This window comes from Eschrichtius robustus, chromosome 12 (assembly GCF_028021215.1).
Source record: "Eschrichtius robustus isolate mEscRob2 chromosome 12, mEscRob2.pri, whole genome shotgun sequence".
NCBI classification, from domain to species: domain Eukaryota; kingdom Metazoa; phylum Chordata; class Mammalia; order Artiodactyla; family Eschrichtiidae; genus Eschrichtius; species Eschrichtius robustus.
This window is the reverse complement of record NC_090835.1, coordinates 52,380,252-52,404,272: the sequence shown is the minus strand read 5'-3', so window position 1 is coordinate 52,404,272 and position 24,021 is coordinate 52,380,252. Positions and strand designations below refer to the sequence as shown.

General features: G+C 38.4%; 1 protein-coding gene across 5 annotated transcripts in view; it reads left to right on the top strand.

Annotated features, from left to right (window-relative positions):
• The window catches only part of FBXL2 (F-box and leucine rich repeat protein 2), a 93,651-nt gene that overhangs the window by 4,545 nt on the left and 65,085 nt on the right, over positions 1-24,021 (top strand). For 3 of the 5 annotated variants that reach the window (XM_068558549.1, XM_068558553.1, XM_068558552.1), the window contains exons 2-3: positions 12,856-12,917; positions 13,057-13,150. In XM_068558549.1, the coding sequence (XP_068414650.1) occupies positions 12,856-12,917; positions 13,057-13,150 (156 nt within the window). Of the gene's footprint in view, positions 1-12,855; positions 12,918-13,056; positions 13,151-23,418; positions 23,487-24,021 lie in introns of those variants that run through there. The other 2 variants (XM_068558550.1, XM_068558551.1) reach the window with 2 other exon arrangements.

Here is a 24,021-nt window from a genome sequence, read left to right as displayed (position 1 = left end):
TATTGCCTTGGGAGACTGACCTAAGAAAACATTGGTATGATTTATAAGACCAGCTTTTAATGTAAAGCCATTTAGAATTGGGGGATGAAACTATTTTTAAAAGTAAAATTTTATTTTCTGAGATTTTTCCTAATAAAAAATTTCACATTTATTTTAGTTGTATATGCTAAAACTGTTACAAAAAGACATCAAATAACTATTTAAACTTTAATTCATATGGATTAAAATATACGTTGGGATACCTCTTGTCATCAGGTTTTTGTTATTGCTTACCACTTTAGCTCGTAAGGCAGATTTATTTTTTGTAAATAATAAAATAACGTATCATACAGTTTTCCCATTTTAATTCATTTTATTTGGATTTTCTCCCTATTTTGGCCTTTCCTTTCTGTATTTGCCTGTGGTTAGGACTTCTCAGAGGTGTTGAGAAGCACAATAAAATATATTTTATTTTACAGGCAGTTTTGGTCTCTTTGCCATCACATGGTATAGTTAAGAGGGATTATATAATGAGATCTGTGTTAATAGATATGACAAGACATTTCTCTATGTATTAATTTTTCTATTCTTGTCAAAATTGGTCTCACTTTTGGCTGCACTGGGGTGGGGGACACATAATTTTTAGTAATTGTAACAATAACTCGCTTTCATGGAACCGTTCCACTGTGCCCAGTTTTAGGCTGATCACTTCACGTTTATCTCATTTAACCCTTCTAACATCGCTATGAGATTGACATCATTGTACCCACTTAACAGGCCTAGTTGATTAGGCAGTTTGCCCAAGGTCACATAGTTGGTGAGTGGCAGAGCCAGGATTTGAACTCAACTAGTCTGTCTCCAAAGTCTGGCATCTTGACCATAGCACCATGGCTTCTTCCCAAACTAAAGATTGTGCCCAGTGCCTGGCATGAACATACTACACCAAGAATAAGAGTCTTGGTGTCTTGTCAGCTGAGCCAGCAAGCTCTTTTTCTTTTATGACAGACTCTCTATTAAGATGTTGTGTAATGACATCCTGAAGGATTTACTTGGCTTTTTTTTTTTTTTTTTTATAACAGTGCAGACCACCAAAGCTCAGATATGGGCAGCCATGGGTTGGGCTACACTTTTACTTCTGCCTTCCCTGCCTCATTTTGTGTCTCACCTCTACCCTGTGTAGTGTCCACCTCAGCCACTGCCACTTTCAGCACTGGGGTGGTTGGAGCAGAGGGGTCTAGGGAAGCAGAACAGGGCAGTCATTGGGAAAGTTTTTGTGGGGTCACACTCGTGGTTCAAACCCAGCTTTTCCAGTTCTCAATACTGCCCGTGTAATTGTGTCTTTCTATTAAATTTTCTGTCTCATGGTTTTCTGTCCATCAAATATTTGTGTGTCCCACTATGTGCCAGTCACTGTTTTAGGCAGTGGGTATCCAGTAGTGAATGAAACAGGGAAGCCTCTGCCCTCATGGAGTTTATGTTCTAGTGGTGGGAAGACAGATAATAAACATACAGATAAGGTGGTGAAGAGTGCTTTGGAGAAAAAGCTGAGTAAGAGAAAGGAAGTTTTGCAGGATGGGTGAGAAGTGGGAGGACTTGCTTTTTATGTAGGTGGAAGGGAAGACCTCTCTGATAAGGTGACATCTGAGCAGAGGATATATCATGGGAATGCCTAGAGAAAGACCATTTCAGGAAAGGACACAAGTGTAAAGGTCCTGGGGCACTGTCTGGTGTGTTGGAGAAACAGCAAGGAAAACAGTGAGGCTGGAGTGGAGTAAGACAGGAGCATGGCAAGAGGGAAGACCAAGGTAGTCAGTGAGACCAGATCACCTAGGACTTATAAGCCATTTAAAGGAGTTTGCCTTTCCCTTTGAGGGAAGGGGAAATGATTGGTAAAGTTTAAGAAGAATGATAGAATATGAATTATATTTTATAAAAGGACGATTCCATCTGCTATGTGGAAATTACATGTGGGGTAGGAGGGAGGGGAGAAAGGACAAGAGCAGAGGAGACCAGAGAGGACATTATTGGTGCAGTCATCCATAGAATTGGCTGTGGAATAGAAAAGAAAAGAAAGTCAAGGATGGTTCAGTGATTTGAGCCTGAGCAATAGGAACAGGTTGTCATTTGCTGAGATGAAGACTATGGGAGGAGTAAATTTAGCGTAGGGATGAAGAAAGGAGTTGGTTTTGGACTTGATAAATTTGTGACCCTTATTAGACATCTAAAATTGAAAGGCACCTGAAGACACACAATTATGTTTTCAGAAACAGTGGGATATTTTAAAAACACAAACTTAATTGAATCTTGAAATAATTAGATTTGGAAGAGACTTTTGAGTTTCTCTAGTACAATCCTTTCATTTTACAAATTAGAAATACTGAGAGGTTAAATGCCTTCCCCAGAGTCAAATAGCCTTTACTACCTGTTGTGCAGTACAAAGAACCCTAGACTTGGAGTCAGGAGATACAAGTTTATACTGTAGTTTTTCTGAGTTTTTTTTTTTTTTTGGTGGTTTGTTTGTTTTTAGTGCTAAACCTTGGGCAAGTCATTTATCTGCTCCAAGTCTGTTTTTCTTCTATCAGAATGGGTAATAAAGACTTCCACTTTCTGTTAGGACTTGGAAAGTTGCAAAAATTAGACATTGCTGTTTCTACCCTAACAATGGGAAAAGATAGAGAAGCTAGAAAATCACAGTTCTTTAAAAACCCTCTAGAGAGCTGAGGAAACAAAGAAATCTAAATGAATTAAAATCCTGGATGTAATGTGCCCTTCCCAGAAAAAAGGAGACACACAGGTAACTTTCATCGGTGGTGGGGACAGCAGGAGGAAGAAGACTCTGCTATAGACAGCTTGGAGAAATCAGCCAAACTTTTACTGCATGGGGGCTGGAGTGACATTTGGAGCCCTGAGGGGCCCCAGCCGCAGAGCTAGGCTGCACCTACCTCTCTTTCGCATGGGCCTTCACTGAGTACATGGATGTAGACGTGTGCTGGAGGCTGGGGCCAAGGGAAGAGAGCCGAGAACATCCTTGAGGTGGGCGGAGCCCGCTGAAGGCTTGGGGCAGGGCAGGAGAGTCAGCAGAAACCTCTGAGGCACTAGGGGCTTTCACCAAGTGTAAGGCAGGGCCACAACGGATGGGGCCCGCGGGAGAGCTGAGAAATGTCCCTCTATGGCTCTCCAGGTTTTCAATCAGGACAAGCCAAAAGGCTTTCAGACGGTGGAGTTAGAGTAACAGGGCAGAGAGAGAGCTTCTTAAGGAAGGGACAGTAGAGGGTGCCTCTGCAGAGCAAAGTACTCCCCAGCTGGCAGCCAGAATGTAAAACAGAGAGTGCTCTCACGTATCAGAAAGCTAGCAGCCTGGCTGTACAGCTCAAAGAGATCTGTGAAGTTTTACTAGTGCTCAGATCTCAACTTCTCCTGAAGGTGAGGTTCTGATGTCACTCTAAAAAAATTTTAAAACATTCTTGAACTGAATCTGACTAATGCTACAACAAATCTGAAACCCAGGTCAACTAGAGATTAAAAGGATTCAATACCCGCCCCCACCCCCCGCCTCGCTCCCCAGCAACCTAATTGAAGGAGGAACTGCCCTATATGGAGGTAAATTACTTTAAAAAAATTCAGGTGTAATTGACATATAACATATTAGTTTAAGCTGTACAACAGAATGATTTGATATTTGTATATATTGCACAATGATCACCACAATAAGTCTAGTTAACATCTGTCACCATACATAGAGAATTTTTTTTCTTGTGAGGAGAATTTTTAAGATTTACTCTTCTAGCACTTTCAAATATGCCATACAGTATTAATAACTATAGTTACCATGCTGTATATTACATCCCCATGACTTATTCATGTTATAACTGGAAGTTTGTACCTTTTGACCCCCTTCACCCATTTTGCCCACCCTCCCATTCCCCACCTCTGGAACCATAAATCTGTATATATATGAGCTCATTTTTTTTTTATGATTATACATATAAGATCATTTGTCTTTCAAAGTATTTGTCTTTCATTGTGTGACTTATCTCACTTAGCATAATGCCCTCAAAGTCCATCCATGTTGTTGCAAGTGTGAAAATTTTCCTTCTTTTTTATGGTTGAATAATATTCCATTGTATATATCTACCATATTTTCTTTATCCATTCATTTATCGATAGACATTTCAGTTGTTTCCATATCTTGGCTATTGTACATAATGCTTCAGTGAACATAGGCGTGCCTATATCTTTTGAAACAATGTTTTTGTTTTCTTCAGAAAAATACCCTGAAGTGGAATTCCTGGATCGTATGGTAGTTCTATTTTTTAATTTGTTGAGGAACCTCCATACTGTTTTCCACAGTGGCTGCATCAATTTACATTCCTACCAACAGTGCATAAGGGTTCCCTTTTTTCCACATTCTCACCAACACTTGTTATTTGTTGTCTTTTTGGTAATAGCCATTCTGACAGGTGTGAGGTGGTATCTCATTGTGGTTTTGATTTGTATTTCCCTGATGATTAGTGATGTTGAGCACCTATTCATGTACTTGTTGGCCATCTGTATGTCTTTGGAAAGATATCTACTTAGATCCTTTCCCCATCTTTTAATTGGATTTCTTGTTGGATATTAACTTCTTATCAAATATATGATTTGCAAAATCATTCAGTAGGTTATATGTTCATTTTGTTGATGGTTTGCTTTGCTGAGCAGAAGCTTTTTAGTTTGATGTAGTCCAACGTGTTTATTTTTGCTTTTGTTGCCTTTTCTTTTGGTGTCAAGTCCAAAAAATCATCTCCATAACTTATGTCAAGGAGCTTACAGCCTGTTTTTTTCTAGGAGTGTTACGTTTTCAGATCTTACATTGAAAGCCTGTCATCCATTCTAAGTTAATTTTTGTGTATGGTATAAGACAGGGATACAGTTTCATTCTCTTGCATGTGGCTGTCCAGTTTTCCCAGCACCATTTATTGAAGAGACTGTCTTTTCTCCATTGTATATTCTTTCTTCCTTTGTCATAAGTTAATTAACTATAAGTGTGTGGGTTTACTTCTGGGCTGTCTATTCTGTTCCATTGATCTGTGTGTCTGTTTTCCTACTAGTACCATACTTTTTGATTACTGTAGCTTTGTAGTATAGTCTGAAGTCAGGGAGCATGATTCCTCCAGCTCTGTTCTTCTTTCCCAAGATGGTTTTAGTTATTCGATGTCTTTTGTGTTTCCATACAGATTTTGAGATTATTTGTTCTAGTTCTATGAAAAGTGCCCTGGGTATATTTTGATAGGGATTGCATTGAATCTGTAGATTGCCTTGGGTAGTATGGTCACTTTAACAATATTAATTTTTCCAATACAAGAATACAAGGTATATCTTTTCATCTGTGTCATCTTCATTTTCTTCACCTTATAGTTTTATAGTCTTTTAATGTCTTACAGTTTTCCGAATACAGGTCTTTTACCTCCTTAGGTAGGTTTATTTGTAGTTATTTTATTCTTTTTGATGAGATGGTAAATGGGATTGTTTCCTTATCTTTTTTTTTTTTTTTTTAAGATTTAATTTGGGCTTCCCTGGTGGCACAGTGGTTGAGAATCTGCCTGCCAATGCAGGGGACACGGGTTCAAGCCCTGGTCTGGGAAGATCCCACATGCCGTGGAGCAACTAGGCCCGTGAGCCACAACTACTGAGCCTGCGCGTCTGGAGCCTGTGCTCCGCAACAAGAGAGGCCACGATGGTGAGAGGCCCGCGCACCACGATGAGTGGCCCCCGCTTGCTGCAGCTAGAGAAAGCCCTTGCACAGAAACGAAGACCCAACACAGACATAAATAAATAAATAAATAAATAAATAAATAAATAAATAAATAAATTTAAATTATTAAAAAAAAGATTTAATTTTATTTATTTTTGGCTGCATTGGGTGTTCGTTGCGTGTGGGCTTTCTCTAGTTGTGGCGAGCGGGGGCTACTCTTTGTTGCGGTGCGTGGGTTTCTTGTTGCAGTGGCTTCTCTTGTTGCGGAGCACAGGCTCTAGGCACGCGGACTTAAGTAGTTGCAGCATGCAGGCTCAGTAGTTGTGGCACGCAGGCTCTAGAGCGCAGGCTCAGTAGTTGTGGTGCATGGGCTTAGTTGCTCCGCGGCATGTGGGGTCTTCCTGGACCAGGGATTGAACCCGTGTCCTGTGCACTGACAGGTGGATTCCTATCCACTGCCCCACCAAGGAAGTCCCTGTTTCTGTATCTTACAGTTCGTTGTCAATGCATAGAAATGCAACAGATTTCTGTATATCAATTTTGTATCCTGCAACTTTACCAGATTCATTAATAAGCTGTGGTAGTTTCTGGTGGCATCTTTAGGATTTTCTACACTTCGTATCATGCAAACAGTGACAGTTTTACTTCTTCCTTTCCAAATTTGGATTTATTTCTTTTTCTTGTCTGATTGCTGTGGCTAGGACTTCCAGTACTCTGTTGAATAAAAGAGGTGAGAGTGGGCATGTAATTAACCCACCTAAATGCTTTCAGCTTCTCACCATTGAGTATGATGTTAGCTGTGGGTTTGTCATATATGGCCTTTAGTATGTTGATGTATGTTTCCTCTAGGCCCACTTTCTAGAGAGTTTTTATCATAAATCAATGTTGAATATTGTCAAAAGCTTTTTCTGCATCTGTTGAAATAATCATATGGTTTTTATTCTTCAGTCTGTTAACGTGGTGTATCACATTGATTTTGCAGATACTGAAAAATTCTTGCATCGCTGGGATAAATCCCACTTGATTATGGCGTATGATTCTTTTAATGTTTTGTGGGAATCAATTTGCTAATATTGTGTTGAGGATTTTTGCATCTTGTTTATCAGTGATATTGGCCTGTAATTTTCTTTTTTTGTGATATCCTTGGTTTTGGTATCATGGTGATGCTGGCCTCACAGAATGAATTTAGAAGTGTTCCTTCCTCTGCGGTTTCTTTTTTTGGGAGGGAGAATAGTTTGAGAAGGATAGGTGTTAACTCTTCTTTAAATGTTTAGTAGAATTCACCTGTGAAGCCACCTGATCCTGGACTTTTCTTTGTTGGGAGTTTTTAAATTACTGATTCAATTTCATTACTGGTAATTGGTCTGTTCTTATTTTCTATTTCTTCCTGGTTCAATCTTGGGAGATTGTACATTTCTAAGAATTTGTCCATTTCTTCTAAGCTGTCCATTTTATTGGCATATCGTTGTTTGATCACTGTTGTCTTATGATCCTTTGTATTTCTGTGGTGTCACTTGTAACTTCTTTTTCATCTCTGATTTTATTGGGTTTTCTTGATAAATTTGGCTAAAGGTTTATTGATTTTGTTTATCTTTGCAAAGAACCAACTTTTAGTTTCATTGATCTTTTCTATTTTTTTAGTCTCTATTTCATTTATTTCTGCTCTGATCTTTATGATTTCTTTCCTTCTACTAACTTTGGGTTTTGTTTGTTCTTTGTCTAGTTCCTTTAGGTGTAAGTTTAGGTTGTAAGTTTAGGTTGTTTGAGATTTTTCTTGTTTCCTGAGGTAAACTTGTATTGCTGTAAACTTCCCTCTTAGAACTGTTTTTTCTGCATCCCATTGGTTTTGGATCATCGTGTTTTCATTTTCATTTGTCTCTAGGTATTTTTGATTTCCTCTTTGATTTCTTTAATGATCCATTGGTGGTTTAGTAGCATATTGTTTAGTCTCCATGTGTTTGTGTTTTTTGCTTTTTTTTTCCTTGTAGTTGATTTCTAGTCTCATAGCGTTGTGTTTGGAAAAGATACTTGATACTATTTCAGTTTTCTTAAATTTACTGAGGCTTGTTTTGAAGCCTAACATGTGATCTATCCTGGAGAATGTTCCATGTGCACTTGAAAAGAATGTGTGTTCTGCTGCTTCTGGATGGAATGCTCTTTATGTATCAGTTAAGTCCATCTCGTCTAATGTGTCATTTCAGGCCAGTGTTTCCTTATTGATTTTCTGTCTAGATGATCTGTTCATTGATGTAAGTGGGGTGTTAAATTCCTCTACTATTATGTTACTGTTGATTTCTCCTTTTATGCCCGTTAATATTTGCCTTATATATTGAGGTGCTCCTGTGTTGGGTGCATATATATTTACAATTGTTCTGTCTTCTTCTTGGATTGATCCCTTGATCATTATGTAGTGTGCTTCTTTGTAACAGCCTTTATTTTAAAGTATGTTTTGTCTGATAAAAGTATTGCTATTCTGGCTTTTTTTTGATTTCCATTTGCATGGAATACCTTTTCCATCCCTTCACTTTCAGTCTTTTGTGTCTTTAGATCTGAAGTGAGTCTCTTGTAGGCAGCATATATATGGGTCTTGTTTTTGTATCCATTGAGCCACGCTATGTCTTTTGATTGGAACATATAGTCTGTTTACAGTTAAGGTAATTATTGATATGTATGTTCTTGTTGCCATTTTGTTAATTGTTTTGTTTTGTCTTCTTCTTTTGTTCTTCTCTTGTGAGTTGACTATTTTTAGTGTTATATTTGGATTCCTTTTTCTTTTTTTGTGTGTATATCTATTTTTGATTTTTGGTTTGTGGTTACCATGAGATTTTTATATAGCAATCTATATATATGTGATTAAGTTGCTAATCTCTTACTTTCAAATGTGTTTTAACAACCTTGTCTTTGTACTCTTCTCCCCTCACGATTACTGTTTTTATATCATATCTTTTATCTAATTGTTTCATGTATCCCTTAACTGCTTAAGTGATTTTGATATAGGTGATTTTTACTACCTTTGTCTTTTAACCTTCCTGCTCACTTTATGCGTGGATGATTCCCTACCTTTAGTGTGTGTTTGCCTTTACTGATGAGCTTTTTCATTTCATAATTTTCATGTTTCTCGTCGTGGCCTTTTCTTTTTTCACCTGGAGAAGTTCCTTTAATACTTGTTGTAAAGCTGATTTGATGGTGCTGAACTCTTTTAGCTTTTGCTTGTTTGTAAAGCTTTTGATCTTTCTGTCAAATCTGAATGAGAGGCTTGCTGGGTAGAGTATTTCTTGGTTGTAGGTTGCAGGTTCTTCCCTTTCATCATTTAAAATATATCATGCCACTCCCTTCTGGCCTGCAGGGTTTCTGCTGAAAAATCAGCTGATAGGCTTATGGGAGTTCCCTTGGATGTTATTTGTTGCTTTTACCTTGCTGCTTTTAAGATTCTCACTTTATCTTTAATTTTTTGTCATTTTAATTACAATGTGTCTTGGTGTGTTACTCTTTGGGTTAATCCTGTATGGAACTCTCTGCCCTTCCTGGACTTGGATGACTGTTTCCTTTTCCAGGTTACGGAAGTTTTCACCTGTTATTTCTTCAAATATGTTCTCAGCTCCTTTTTATCTCTCTTCTCCTTCTGGGACCCCTATACTGTGAATATTTGTACACTTGATATTGTCCCAAAGGGCTCTTAAACTGTCCTCATTTCTGTTTATTCTTTTTCCTTTTTTCTGTTAGGTGGCAGTGATTTCTACTACTCCATCTCTCAGCTTGCTGATCCATTTTTCTGTATCATTTAGTCTACTGTAGATTCCTTCTAGTATATTTTTCATTTCAGTTATTGTGTTCTTCATCTTTCTCTTTTTTTTTTTTTTATGTTTTCTCTTTGTTAAAAACTTTTAACTTCTTACTCTGTGCATCCATTCTTGTCCTGAGTTCTTTGATCATCTTTATGATCATTACCCTGGACTCTTTCTTGGGTAGATTGCGTGTCTCCACTAAGTTCTTATTCTAGGGTTTTATCTTGTTCCTTCATTTAGAACATGTTTTTCTGTCACCTCATTTTGCCTAAGTTGCTGTTTGTATTTTTATGTATCTGGTGGGTTAATTACATTTCCTGACCTTGGAGAAGTATTCTTCTGTAGGAGATGTGCTATGCATCCTAGCAGTGCACTCCCCTATCATGGCCAAGCTATATGTTCTAGCAGTTCCCCCTATGAGGGCTGCATGCTTCCTTCTGTTGTGGCAGGCTGACTGTGTGGACAGTCTGGTAGGCTTGGTTGGCCCCTACTCCGGTTGGTTGCCAGGCCATGCTTTGGCCGTGCTTTGGGAAGCTGTTGGCTACTGGTTGGTGGAGCGTAGTCACGAGGCAGCTGACTGCAGTACCCCAGGGGGCCCTGGGGCTAGTCCTGGCTCACTGGTGGGTGGAATCAGGGTCCAGAAAACGTTGGGGCTGTTGCCCACCTACTGATGGGTGAAGCCAGGTCTTGGGATTAATGCCGGACTACCAGCAGTCACAGTTGGGTCCTGGAGTCTGGCTGTAGTGCCCAGGGATCACAGAGCTGGTGTCAGATAACTGGTGTGTGTGGGGGGTGGAGTGTTTCCTGACACAGTTGAGTATGGGGTCCAGGGTGTTGGGAAGCTTGTTTTGGCCTGCTAGTGGGAAGGGTTGAGGCCCAGCTGGTCCCAGGGTAGGGTCTGGCCTGCTGTGGGCAGGCTGGGTCTGCAGGCTGTGGGATTGTGGCTTTCTTACGTCTGGTGTCTGCCCCCTGGTGGGTGAGACTCGTCCAATGGCTAGAGCAGCTTTCTTGGAGGGCAGAGTTGGTGCCTGCACATTGGTGGGTGGAGCTGGGTCCTAGCCCTCCGGTGGGCAGGGCCATGTTCAGAGGCAGCTGTGGGCTCAGGAAGTTTTAGGCAGCCTGTCTGCTGATAGGTGGGGTTGTGTCCCCATCCAATTAGTTGCTTTGCCTGAGGCATCCCAGCACTGGTGCCTACAGGCCATTGGATGGGCCAGGTCTTGGTGCTAATGAGCTAGAGGGAGGGTTCCACAATGGTGCCTGGCAGCACCATTGTCCATGCAGTAGAAGGAGCTCCCAAGAATGGCTGCTGCCAGTGTCTGTGTCCCCAGGGTGAGCCACAGCTCCCCCCCGCCTCCCTCTAAGGAAACTCTCCTACACCAGTAGGTAGGTCTGGCCCAGGCTCCTATCAAATTACTGCTTTTGCCCTGGGTTCTAGAACATGTCAGATTTTGTGTGCACCTTTTAAGAGCCAGGTCTCTGTTTCCCCCAGTCCTTTGAGCCTCCCAAAGTTAAGCCCTGCTGACCTTCAAAGCCAAATGCTCTGGGGGCTTGTCTTCTTGGTGCTTGACTCCTGGGCTGCAGAGCCTGATGTGGGGCCTAGAACTCTCACTCCTGTGGGAGAACCTCTGCAATATAATGATTCTCCAGTTTGTGGGTTGCCCACCCCGTGGTATGGGACATGATTATATTGAGAGTCTGCCTCTCCTACCCATCTTGTTGTGGTTCCTCCTTTAATTGTAGAAGATCTTTTTCTGGTAGATTCTGGTCTTTTTCATTGATGGTTGTTCTGCAAATAGTTGTGATTTTGGTGTGCTCGGGAGAGGAGGTGAGCTCAGTGTCTTTCTACTCTGCTATCTTGGCCAGTCTCTCCTCCCTTTCTCTGTCAATTTTTTCTTTACAGAGAAACATCTCTTAGTTTCATTGATCCTTGTAAACTAATTATTTTTTTACGCACAATATTTGTTGTGAAATAACAAATTATGAGACATGGAGAGAAACAAAGAAATGTGACCCATGGTCAGGAGAAGAGCTAAGAGAAACAGTCAGTGATGGTCCAGATGTTGAACAGTTGGAATGGATGAACAGTTAGAAAATTTTAGCAGGAAGATGGAAGACTATAAAAAGACCGAACAGGGAATGCTAGAAGTGAAAGTATGAATCAGACATTAAATATTCATTTGATGGGCCTAATAGCAGACTGGACATAGTTGGCAAACCCCAAGCAGAATAAGTACAAAGCTGAGGAACATTGCTAACTTAATGCTGTTAAATCTTCCAATTCATGAACATGGGATGTGTTTCAGTTTATTCAAGCCTTCTTTAATTTCTCACAACAGTGTTTAGTGTAAGTTTTCAATATATAATGTCAGGCACTTCTTTAGTTAAATGTATTCCTAAGTTTTTTTTTTTTTCGGCTGTGTTGGGTCTTTGTTGCCGCATGCAGGCTTTCACTAGTTGTGGTGTGCAGGCTTCTCATTGCAGTGGCTTCTCTTGTTGTGAAGCACAGGCTCTAGGCTCGTGGGCTTCGGTAGTTGTGGCACATGGGCTCAGTAGTTGCTGCATGCGGGCCCTAGAGCACACAGGCTTCAGTAGTTGTGACGCAGTAGTTGCGGCGTGCGGGCTTCAATAGTTGTGGCGCATGGGGCCAGTAGTTGCGGCTCTCGGGCTCTAGAGCACAGGTTCAGTAGATGTGGCTCACGGGCTTAGTTGCTCCACAGCATGTGGGATCTTTCAGGACCAGTGATCGAACCCATTGTCCCCTGTGTTGGCAGGCAGATTCTTAACCACTGCACCACCAGGGAAGTCCCCTAAGTATTTTTTTTTTTGCTGTTACAAATGAGATTGTTTTCTTAATTTCATTTTCAGGTTGTTCATTGGTAATGTATGGCAATACAATTTATTTTTATATGAATATATTGTATATTTGTATATAGTATCTTGCAACCTGGCTGAATTCCTTTATTAGTTCTAATAGTTTTTTTGTGTCTCTTTTTTAGAATTTTCAATATACAAGATTATGTCATCTGTAAATAGAAGTTGTTTTATTTCTTCCTTTCCATTCAGCATGCCTTTTATTTATTTTCCTTGCTAAACGCCTTGGCTAAAATCTGTAATATAATGTAGTGTAGATATGGCTGTGTGTTAACTCTTCTATAAATGTTTGCTGTTTTTATTAAATGGTAATAGGGTATAAACTATTTTTATATCCATCAATGTCAAAGAATGGTGACTTCATGAAATTAGTATCATCATAATTGTAGGACAGTGATTGGGGCTGTTTTGGTCTACAAAACGTGTATCCTTTTTTTTTTTGATTGAGGAACATTTTATAATATCCCCTTTTTTTTTTTCCTGTAGGTTTTCTCAAATAATGATGAAGGCCTTATTAACAAAAAGTTACCCAAAGAACTTCTTTTGAGGTAAGTGTAGATAAACTTTAAAGATTTCAGATATGATTCAGTCATCAAGTTCCAAGACAATCTTCTTTCTCACTATGAGTCCATAGCTTAGAAAAACAGACAGAATTAGCCTAACTGACTTTTTGTTTTTGTTTTATAGAATGCTGTTCAGCTTGTTGTTAAATTTTACTTGGTCTAATCCAGAATGTACTAAGTATGTACGTAGCATTGGTCTGGATTCTTTTTGTAATGTGGTAAGTATTGTAATAATCCTCAGTAGGTGCCACTGTTTGGGTATTAGTAGGTTATCTCAATGTAGTCGGTAACACGAGGAGAGATTATTAAGGTTGTGAGCTCCTGAAGTCATAGACATTTAGATGTTTTCTGATCAGTAATTACACTATATGTTCTTACTGAGCACTTAAAATGCTATCAGCCCAAATATTGATGTTTTTATTCACTTTATGAGAATTATGTGCTGACACTACTATAGAACAGGCTTTTTGTGCTTTATTTTTAGCATTACTGAATATACAGTTAATGGTATTTTGCTTGTCGTTTTGGGAAGTAAAGCTATCAACCAACATTTGTTGAACCTAAGGCACTGCAGTTTCCTTTAGTATTCTGCAAGCATCAAGCAAATCTTATTTAATTTTGGATGTTATATTTTAATTGTTAACCAACAATTAATACATGTATACATGGTAATCTTTGAGTGACATTTCCCAAACTCTTCATATCACTGATATTTCACAAAACAAAACAAAAAAACAGGTTTTGTGATCAAGTAAGTATGGGAAAAACTGGGTTAACAAAACCAGTTTCTTTACTACATGACCTCTCGGAGCTCTAATAGGCAAATATGCATGGTGATGCTCCCAGATGAATAGTTGTGGCATTTCAGATTTACTGACCATGGAACGCTTTTAATATTCCTTGGAAAATTTTTTGGGAAATGCTGATATATAGTGAGAGATTGAGCAGCTTACTCTGTTCCCTGGCTGTGCTAAATCTCATTTTAACATTTAGGGGATGAGTATGAATGTGTGTTTTGTTTACATGTTGGAGTCCATCACAGAGTTGCTCTGTAAATGCCACGGATTGCTCACCTTTTCCACCTTGTATGTTAGACTTTTGGTTTTGAGTCAGGAATGGGGTGAAGGCTTAGGGTCTTTGTGGTGGTGATCACATTTTAGGGGCTTCAGGGTGGCATTTCATTAGTCATCAGGTGTTGTTTGACACTGTTGCCGTGAGCTCATTCTACTCAATAAAAAAGAAAATTAATTCATGGCAGGATCACATGAAAAATACAGCAGTTATGTTTTATTTCAACAAAATAAATATTTGTTTAGTTAAGAGAGAATATTCTTTGGCATTTTAGACCGTTTTAAAGTTAAGAAAGTGGTAACAAGGAAGGAATGATATGTATATCACATAAACCCACAGGGTCTTAATCAAGCACCGTAAGCTGTTAGAACCAGTGTGGTTAGGGTGGGCTGGCTGTTACTATGCAGCGGTAGGCGATGCCATCCACAACAGACCACAGAGTGAGTGATGTTTCCCAGAATTGTGCAATGTTTCATTCTTGGTCTGAACATTTTTCTAGCACAGACATCAAACTGTAATGTGAATATGTCATTTTTACCCTGGGGACTCATAACCAGCTTCAGGCCGACCCACGTTAGTCATTTAACACTGGAGCGTGATTAAACTCCACCCTTCTCCTGAATACTGCTGCTATTTTTGACTCAAGGCTGCTAACTTAATATTTTTTCCCTTTTGGTAAGGTTAGCTTTTATACTGTACCCAGCCATGGTACTGTTTCTACCTACTGACCAAAAAGGGCCGGGTGGGGGGCGGGGCGGGTGTTGGAATTACGTCACTTTCCGTGCTAGTGTGATTTCTGAACTGCCGTTTTAGAAATATTAGTTCTTTTAAACATCCATGATGGACCCAGCTTTCAAAAATCCTGGAGTTATAGTTTTTGAATTATGCTAAGGCTCATACATAGATCATTTTTAAAAAAGAATTGTCATTTGGGAGCAAATGTTCATAGATTTGCATTCCCACTTCTGTTATAATTTTGGAGTCTGTAAAGGGAATTTAAATTTTAAAGTACTGCTACAACAGGTCTTCTCTGACTCTTCAGTCTCAAAACTAACTCTAGCCAGATATTAACTTTTGTTGGTCTTTAAATCATTTCTGCCATTTTACTCTCAGACTTTCTGTTCTCAGTAGTAGCAGCTCTCCCCTTTCCCGCCTACCCTTTTTAAGCAAAATTTTGAAGAAGGATTTGAGCCAGGTTACCAAAGCAGACATCTTCATCGTTCATTAATTCCACAACAAAGTGAGTGAGTGCTACAAATTCCCCACCTCATGGAGCTTAAGTGTTGATTGGTTTTGCTAAGGTAAATGATGTCTTCATACTTTCAGTCTGTCTTAGGCTTACATTTTTACTTCATATAGCAGACTTCTTTGTGACAGAGCAGACTGTTGTTCCTGTTCTCATTGAATTCCTATTTACTTTCAGTCTTACTTCATCAATAGGTGTGAATTCCTTGAGTTTATGATAATCTTATTTGCTTGCAGCCAAGGTCATTTTCTCTTCTGCCATTTTTTACTGCATCTGTTACCACCCTCTTAAATTCTCTGCTAGCTTCCATTACTGATCATATCAAGTGAAGCTTCAGCTTACCCTCTGGAACCGTTAACAAACCTGGAACTATGTGATTTTTTTATTTTTATTTTTTAATGTTTGTTTGTTTATTTATTTATTTATTTTGGCTGATCCTGGTCGTAGTTGCGGCACTCGGGATCTTCGTTGTGGCATGCGGGATCTTTTAGTTGCAGCGTGCTGACTTCTTAGTTGCGGCATGCATGTGAGATCTAGTTCCCCAACCAGGGACTGAACCCAGGCCCCCTGCATTGGGAGCATGGAGTCTTATCCACTGGACCACCAGGGAAGTCCCTGGAACTATGCACTTTTCATCTCTCTATATCACTTTGAATCCACTCAGAAAAAATCTGAGTTTTTTTATCTGATCATCTTATTGCTAGTTTTAAGACTACCCGATATTATTAATTCACAGGTCCCTTCTGCTACCCATTTTTAGTTTGTTACTTAACAAGCTTTTACATTTGCTTTTTCTATCCAGCTTTCACTTATAAATTAAAGATAGACGAGTTCTCCCTCTCTACCTTTCACTCTCACACAGTTCAACAAATAGTTTGTAATTTTACTGTTCCTGAGGAGTCAGTTATATAATGCTTATAACAATGGGAAGATATAGTTTGTTGTAATCTCTATATCTGTTGGTGAGTTGGGTTCTCCTTGCATGTATTTGTCCTTGTTGTTATTGTCTGTATTACTTTTGGAGCCAAACTTGCTTGAGATTTCAGCTCTCCCCATTTACTAGTTGTGTGACCTTAAAGTGACTTCACTCTCTGGGCCATAATTTCCCATATCTGTAATAGTAATAGTTCTTACCTTAGGGGGTTGTTGGCTGGCTCTGAGTACCTGGCGTTCAATAAATGTTAAATAAATGTTATCTCTTATTATTATTTTTAAAAAATATTTATTATTTATTTGACTGTGTCAGGTCTTAGTTGCAGCATGCGGAATCTTTCGTTGCGGCACACGGGCTTCTCTCTAGTGGAGGCACATGGGCTCTCTAGTTGTGGCACGGGCTCTAGAGTGCACAGGCTCAGTAGTTGCGGTGTGCAGGCTCATTAGTTGCAGCACATGGGCTTAGTTGCCCCGCAGCATGTGGGATCTTAGTTCCCCAACCAGGGGTCGAACATGCGTCCCCTGCATTGGAAGGTGGATTCTTAACCACTGGACCACCAGGGAAGTCCCTCTTATTATTATTAATTAATATCAATTTTGGATCTCTGAAAACTTAATAAATACTGTTGACAGTGCAGTTGGTTTTAATACAAACAACTGAAAAAAGCAAGCTGTCCTGATATGGATCTTAACATATGCTAGTGCTAACAGTCTCAGTAAAAAACCTGATTATTAAGTAAGTTAATGTAGCCCTGTGCTTCATTTCATCAACCTACACTAATTCAGTCTCAATGGAAATTGCATACTACCATCTGACATTAAACTGACAACTACTGGAGCTTGAGCAGAGTAGTGGTGGTATTATGACAACTGTTAATTATTTTGTATTATAAAAAAGGCAGTCTCCTGGAAGGAACCATTCCTCTTTTGAGAAAAGTCTTATATGAGCAAATATTGGCTCACAACTCAGATTATAAATTTTAATATTAATTTGTTTGACCTTAAGTTTTTACTTCTGTTATGGATGCTCTCAGGCGCTAGTGATGAAATGAAAATGCATGTAAACTTCATAGGAATAGGGAGCGCTACATGCAGTAAATATTTTAAAACGTTCTGAGAAGACATGGCTCTTGTTAGTAATAAATAATAAAGAAACCTCTTATTAGACATATTTTAAAAAACTAAATCACCGTTATCTGTATAATTTTCTTTCCTTTTAAAAAAATGCATGTGGGGACTTCCCCAGCGGTCCAGTGGTTAAGACTCCGAGCTTCCAATGCAAGGGGTGCGGTTTCTATCCCTGGTTGGGGAACTAAGATCCCACATGCTGTGCGGCATGTCCAAAAAGTGAAAAAAAAAAAAAGTATGTGGATCCATGACAAAATTAAATCCTGATCATATTTGTTGGCTTGATGAAGGAAGGTTTGATTGCCTCAAACAGGAGAGGTGAGGCTAATCATTTTGGGCAAATGGAATCAACTACATAATTACCTATAATTTGGCAGTTTTACTAGTTTGCTAGGGAAAATTATAAAATGACAGTAAAATTACAAGCTATTTGTTGAACTGTGTGAGAGTGAAGGATAGAGAGGGAGAACTCGAATATCATTTTTTTTTTAAGATTTTTTTTTTTTTTTTGCGACATTCCCTCCATCGCTACTTTTTTTTTTTTTAATTTATTTTTATTTATTTATTGGCCGTGTTGGGTCTTCGTTTCTGCGCGAGGGCTTTCTCTAGTTGCGGCAAGCGGGGGCCACTCTTCATCGCGGTGCGTGGGCCTCTCACTATCGCGGCCTCTCTTGTTGCGGAGCTCAGGCTCCAGACGCGCAGGCTCAGTAGTTGTGGCACACAGGCTTAGTTGCTCCGCGGCATGTGGGATCTTCCCAGACCAGGGCTCGAACCCGTGTGCCCTGCATTGGCAGGCAGATTCTCAACCACTGCGCCACCAGGGAAGCCCTTGAATATCTTTTATAAGTGAAAGCAGGATAGAAAAAGCAAATGTAAAAGCTTGTTAAGTACAAACTAGAAATGGGTAACAGAAGGGATCTGTGAATTAATAATATTGGGTAGTCTTAAAACTAGCAATAAGATGATCAGATGAAAAAAAAAACTCATAGATTTTTTCTGAGTGGGTGTTCTTGCCTGCTGGTTGGTTGCAGCACTCCATGGACTTTTTCAAGGACTGGTACCTACACCTCCTGCTGCCTGTGATGCCTTATATATATTCCAAGGCAGCCTAACAGGTAAGATGATCTTTTGGGGGTACATATTATGAATTCATGTTTAAACATCTATGCAGATTTTTCTTTTTTGTTAAAGAGGTTTTTTTGGTTTGTTCATTTTTATTGTTGTTATTTATTTATTTATTTATTTTTTACCTTGCATGAGGCAATACAGGACCAAATTAATGTGTGTTGAAATCAGATGCAGAAGCTTAAAGGCCCTTCCTCTGTATACTATTATGTACTATTTTAGGGTTGACATCTAAGTCCAAATCATGGCAGAGGCAAATCTTCCTTAGTCTCGGTTGGGGTTATGCTTATACATTAGAACTCTGATGATGCCTTTGGATTTTTAAATCTACACTCAGGTGGCATGAAACACCAGTAGAGCTCCACAGATAGGAAGGATAGAACTAGTACATTCTACTCCAGAGCTTTATCCCTGGAGGGTTATATTAGAGACCTGTTAATTTAAAAGCTGTGAATTCAGTAGTTAAAACGGAAAAGATTGGGAAGTTTGATTCTTTGAATAGTAAAATATGGCAAAATATACCATACCAAAGATAAACAGCATAGTGGTAGGTGAAATGATTCGAATACACATTATAAGCACAGGCTATCTTCTTCAGCATACACACACACACACACACACACACACATACACACATACATCAGTTCTTAAAAATTATTAAGAATGAGGTGGATTAGCTCTTAGAAAAAGTTTGAAGAGGGTCTGAACAAAGGGAGAAATACAAATGGCCAATAAATGTATGAAATTCCACTCGCTGCGAGTGGAATTGCTGGGGGTCATAGACTGTACAAGTATTTAACTTCATATAGTAATCTTGTTTTTCCAAAGTGGTCTTATCAATTTGCGTTCATACGAACAATGGCTAAGAGACTCAGTTGAGTTGTTCCTTTCAAAAATTTAGTGTTTTTACATGTCTTAAGTATAGAATAGCATCTCATTGTGCTCTTGATTTGAATTTCCCTGAATTGTAGTAATGTTGAGCATCTATTTGTATATTTATCAGTCACATGTATTTCCTCTTCTGTGAGATGCTTGTATATATTTTTTGCTTATTGGGTTGTTACTGGTTTGTAGGAGTTGTTTTCTTTCCCTTTCTTGTTTTTAGTACTACTGTATCATCTACATCTTTTCATCCAGTGTTTTCAAATAGTGTCTCCATTTAGTAATCTTTATAAGAGGATAATTTGGGGTTTTAATGATTAAAACAAGTATTCTATTCACTGTGATTATTATTGCAATTTTCTATTTTTTAATTTCTTTTTTATCTTACTAATTTTGCTTCTCTCCTCCTTAAAACCTTGCCTGTTGCCTTTAGTGTAAAGTCGGCGTAAATTGTTATGACTTAAATTATTCTCCCAGAACTGTCCACTTATTATCTCTTACTCTATCTCATCTCTCACTCTTTTCCAACTTCCTTGTAAGTCTGGCAACTCTGAGTTACTTCCAGTCCCTGAAAATGTCATTCTCTAATTTGTTGTCTCCCATGTTCACTCTCCTTCTTGAAAGTGCCAATCTTTTTTTTAAATTTATTTTTTATTGAAGTGTAGTTGAATTACAATGTGTTAATTACTGCTGTACAGCAAAGTGATTCAGTTATGCATATGTGTACATTCTTTTTCATATTCTTTTCCATTATGGTTTATCACAGGGTATTGAATATAGTTCCCTGTGCTATACAGTAGGACCTTGTTGTTTATCCATTCTATATATAATAGTTTGCATCTGCTAACCCCAAACTCCCACGCCATCCCTCCCCTCCCCCTTGGCAACCACAAGTCTGTTCTCTCTGTCCCTGATTCTGTTTCTGTTTCATAGATAGGTTCATTTGTGTCATATTTTAGACTCCACTTATGTGACATCATATGGTATTTGGCTTTCTCTTTCTGACTTACTTCACTTAGTATGATAATCTCTAGTTGCATCCGTGTTGTTGCAAATGGCATTATTTCATCCTTTTTTATGGCTGAGTAATATTCCATTATATATATGTACTACATCTTCTTTATCCATTCATTTGTTGATGAGCACTTAGGTTGTTTCCATGTCTTGGCAATTGTGAATAGTGCTGCTATGAACATAGGGGTACATGTATCTTTTTGAATTGTAGTTTTGTCTGGATATATGCCCAGGAGTGGGATTGCTAGATCATATGGTAATTCTGTATTTAGTTTTCTGAGGAACCTCCATACTGTTCTCCATAGTAGCTTCACCAACTTGCATTCCCACCAACAGTGTAGGAGGGTTCCCTTTTCTCCACACCCTCTGCAGCATTTGTTATTTATAGAGAAAGTGCTAATCTTTTGCTTACCCCTTCTTTTACCTAGTTCGACCTAAGGCTTTCCCTATGTTTAGGGCCATGTTCTCTCCCTCTCGAGTGTGTATATAGGTTCTTTAAACATGTTATAATTTCTTGTGTTTGTCCTGGATTTTATGTTGCATAACACAGTAAATCTAATCTTTTTTTTAAAAAATTGAGATTTTATATATATATATATAATTGACATAGGTGTATGATATAATGATTTGATATTTGTACATACTGTGCAATGATCACCACGATAAGTCTAGTTAACATCTGTCACCGTACATAGTTACAGAGCTTTTTTTCTTGTGAGGAGAACTTTTAAGATTTACTCCCTTAGCAGCTTTCAAATATGCAGTACAGTGTTATTACCTATAATCACCATGCTGTATGTTACATCCCCATGACTTATTCATGTTATAACTGGAGGTTTGTACCTTTTGACCCCCTTCACCCATTTTGCCCACCCTCCCACCACCTCTGGCAACCACAGATCTGTTCTCTGTATCTATGAGCTCAGTTTTGTTTTATTCCACATATGTAGATTCCACATATAAGTGAGATCATATGGTATTTGTCTCTTTCTGTGTGACTTATTTCACTCAGCATAATACCCTTGAGGTCCATCTGTGTTGTCACAAATGGCAAGATTTCATTCTTTTTTATGGCTGAATAATTTTCATATATATATCTGTATCTCACATTTTTTAATCCATTCATCCATTGATAGACACTTAGGTTGCTTCCATATCTTGGCTGTTGTAAATAATGCTACAGTGAACATGACAGTGTGTACCTTTTGGGTTATGTTTTCATTTTCTTCATATAAATACCCACAAGTGGAATTGCTGGATCATATGGTAGTTCTATTTTTAAATTTTTGAGGAACTGCCATACTGTTCTCCATAGTGGCTGCACCAATTTATATTCCCACTAATAGTACCCAAGGGTTCCTTTGTCTCCACATCCTCGCCAATACTCATTTCTTGTCTTTTTGATAGTAGCAGTTCCAGTAGGTGAGAGGTGATATCTCACTGTGGTTTTGATTTTCATTTCCCTGATGATTAGTGTTGTTGAGCATATTTCATGTACCTCTTGGCCATTTGTGTGTCTTCTTTGGAAAAATGTCTATTTAGATCCTCTGCCCATTTTTTAATTGAATTTTTTTTTTGCTATTGAGTGGTATGAGTTCTTTATAGATTTTGGGTATTAACTCATCAGATATATGGTTTGCAAATATTTTCTCCCAGTCAGTAGGTTGCCTTTTCATTTTGTTGATGGTTTCCTTTGCTGTGCAGAAGCTTTTTAGTTTGATGTAGTCCCACTTGTTTATTTTTGCTTTTGTTGCCTTTGCTTTTGGTGTCAAATCCAAAAAATCATCTCCAAGACTTAGGTCAAGAAGCTTACCCTCTATGTTTTCTTCTAGGACTTCTATGGTTTCAGGTCTTACATTCAAGTCTTTTCATCCATTTTAAGTTAATTTTTGTGGTTGTAAGACAGGAGTCCAGTTTCATTCTTTCACATATGGCTGTCCAGTTTTCCCAGCACCATTTATTGAAGAGACTGCTCTTTCCCCGTTGTATGTCTTGGCTCCTTTGTCATAAATTAATTGACCATATATGTGTGGGTTTGTTCCTGGGCTCTTTATTATGTTTCATGGATCTATGTATCTGTTTTTATGCCCAGAACATTGTGTACATTAGTATATATGTGTGTATGGGAGTATGTGTATTGGGCATGTTTATTTGTATATGGGAATGTATCTCAATGTATACTTATGTGTGTGTGTGTGCATATGTATGTCTGTGTGTGTGAAAACATTCAAGGCAGAGGAAACAGCTTGCAAAAAATCATGCTGTATTCGGGAAATCTTGCACAGTTTAGTTTCCTTCTTCTCTTGGTCCATATACGTATTTATTTGTGCTTAGTTGGAAGTGCATGGAACGTAGCATTTTCCTCTGAGCTTTTTCCTACCTAACATTTAATGATTACTCTCCCCTATTACCACATACTTTTCATAATTACCACTTCCATGGCTGCTTAATAGTCCATGGAGTTTATAAGTCATGATTTACTTAACCTTTTTGTTGCTTTTTAAAAATTTTAGATAATGCTGAAATAATCACTTAAAATTTTTTGTTTTGTTGAATTATTTCTTTATGATAACTTCCTGAAGAGGAATTACTGGATCAAAGGAGGAGAACATTTTTACAGCTCTTGATAAAGCCAGTGTTTCCAAAGGTGGTAACAGTTTTAAAAAAATATGTATTCGACATATAACATTGTATAAATCTAAGGTGTACAACGTGTTGATTTGGTACATTTATATATTGTAATATGATTGCCATTGTAGTGTTAGCTACCTACGAACACCACATAATTATCATTTATTTTTTGTGATGGGAATAATTAAGATCTAGTCTCCTAGCATGTTTGGTCTTAATACTACAGTATTGTTGTCTGTAATCACTATACTGTTTATTAGATCTCTAGGACTTACGTATCTACTAGTTGCAAGTTCGTATCCTTAACAACATCTCTACTATTCCCCCTCCCCCCAGACCCTGGTAACCACCATTTTACTCTGTTTTTATGAGTTTGTCTTTCTTTTAGGTCCACATATAAGTGATATCGTACAGTATTTGTCTTTCTCTGACATATCTTACTTGGCATAATGTCCTCAGAATCCATCCATGTTGTCACAAAGGGCAGAATTTTCTTCTTTCTCATGGCTGAGTAATATTTCATTGTAAGTATTACCACATCTTTATCTGTTAATCGGTTGACAGGCACTTAGGTTGTTTCCATATCTTGGCTCTTGTAAATGATGCTGCAATAAACATGGGAGGCCATATATCTCTTCAATATCGTGTTTTTATTTCATATACCCAGAAGTGGAATTGCTGAATCATATGGTAATTCTATTTTAAATTTTTTCAGGAACATTCATATTGTTTTCTGTAGTAGCTGAACTAATTTACATTCCCACCAACAGTGTACAAGCGTTCCCTTTTCTCTACATCTTCTTGTCTTCTTGATGACATTGGTTTTATTATTTTCTATTTTTTTCTTTGTTTTCTTTTTTAACAATTTCCACTCCTAGCTTTTTTGTTTTGTTTTGTTTTCTTTAGTTATTTATTTTATTTATTTATTTATGTGGGATCTTCCCAGACCAGGGCTCAAACCCGTGTCCCCTGCATTAGCAGGCGGACTCCCAACCACTGCGCCACCAGGGAAGCCCCCTAGCTTTTTAAATCCCATTCTTTGTCTTTCTTTGGGTTAAC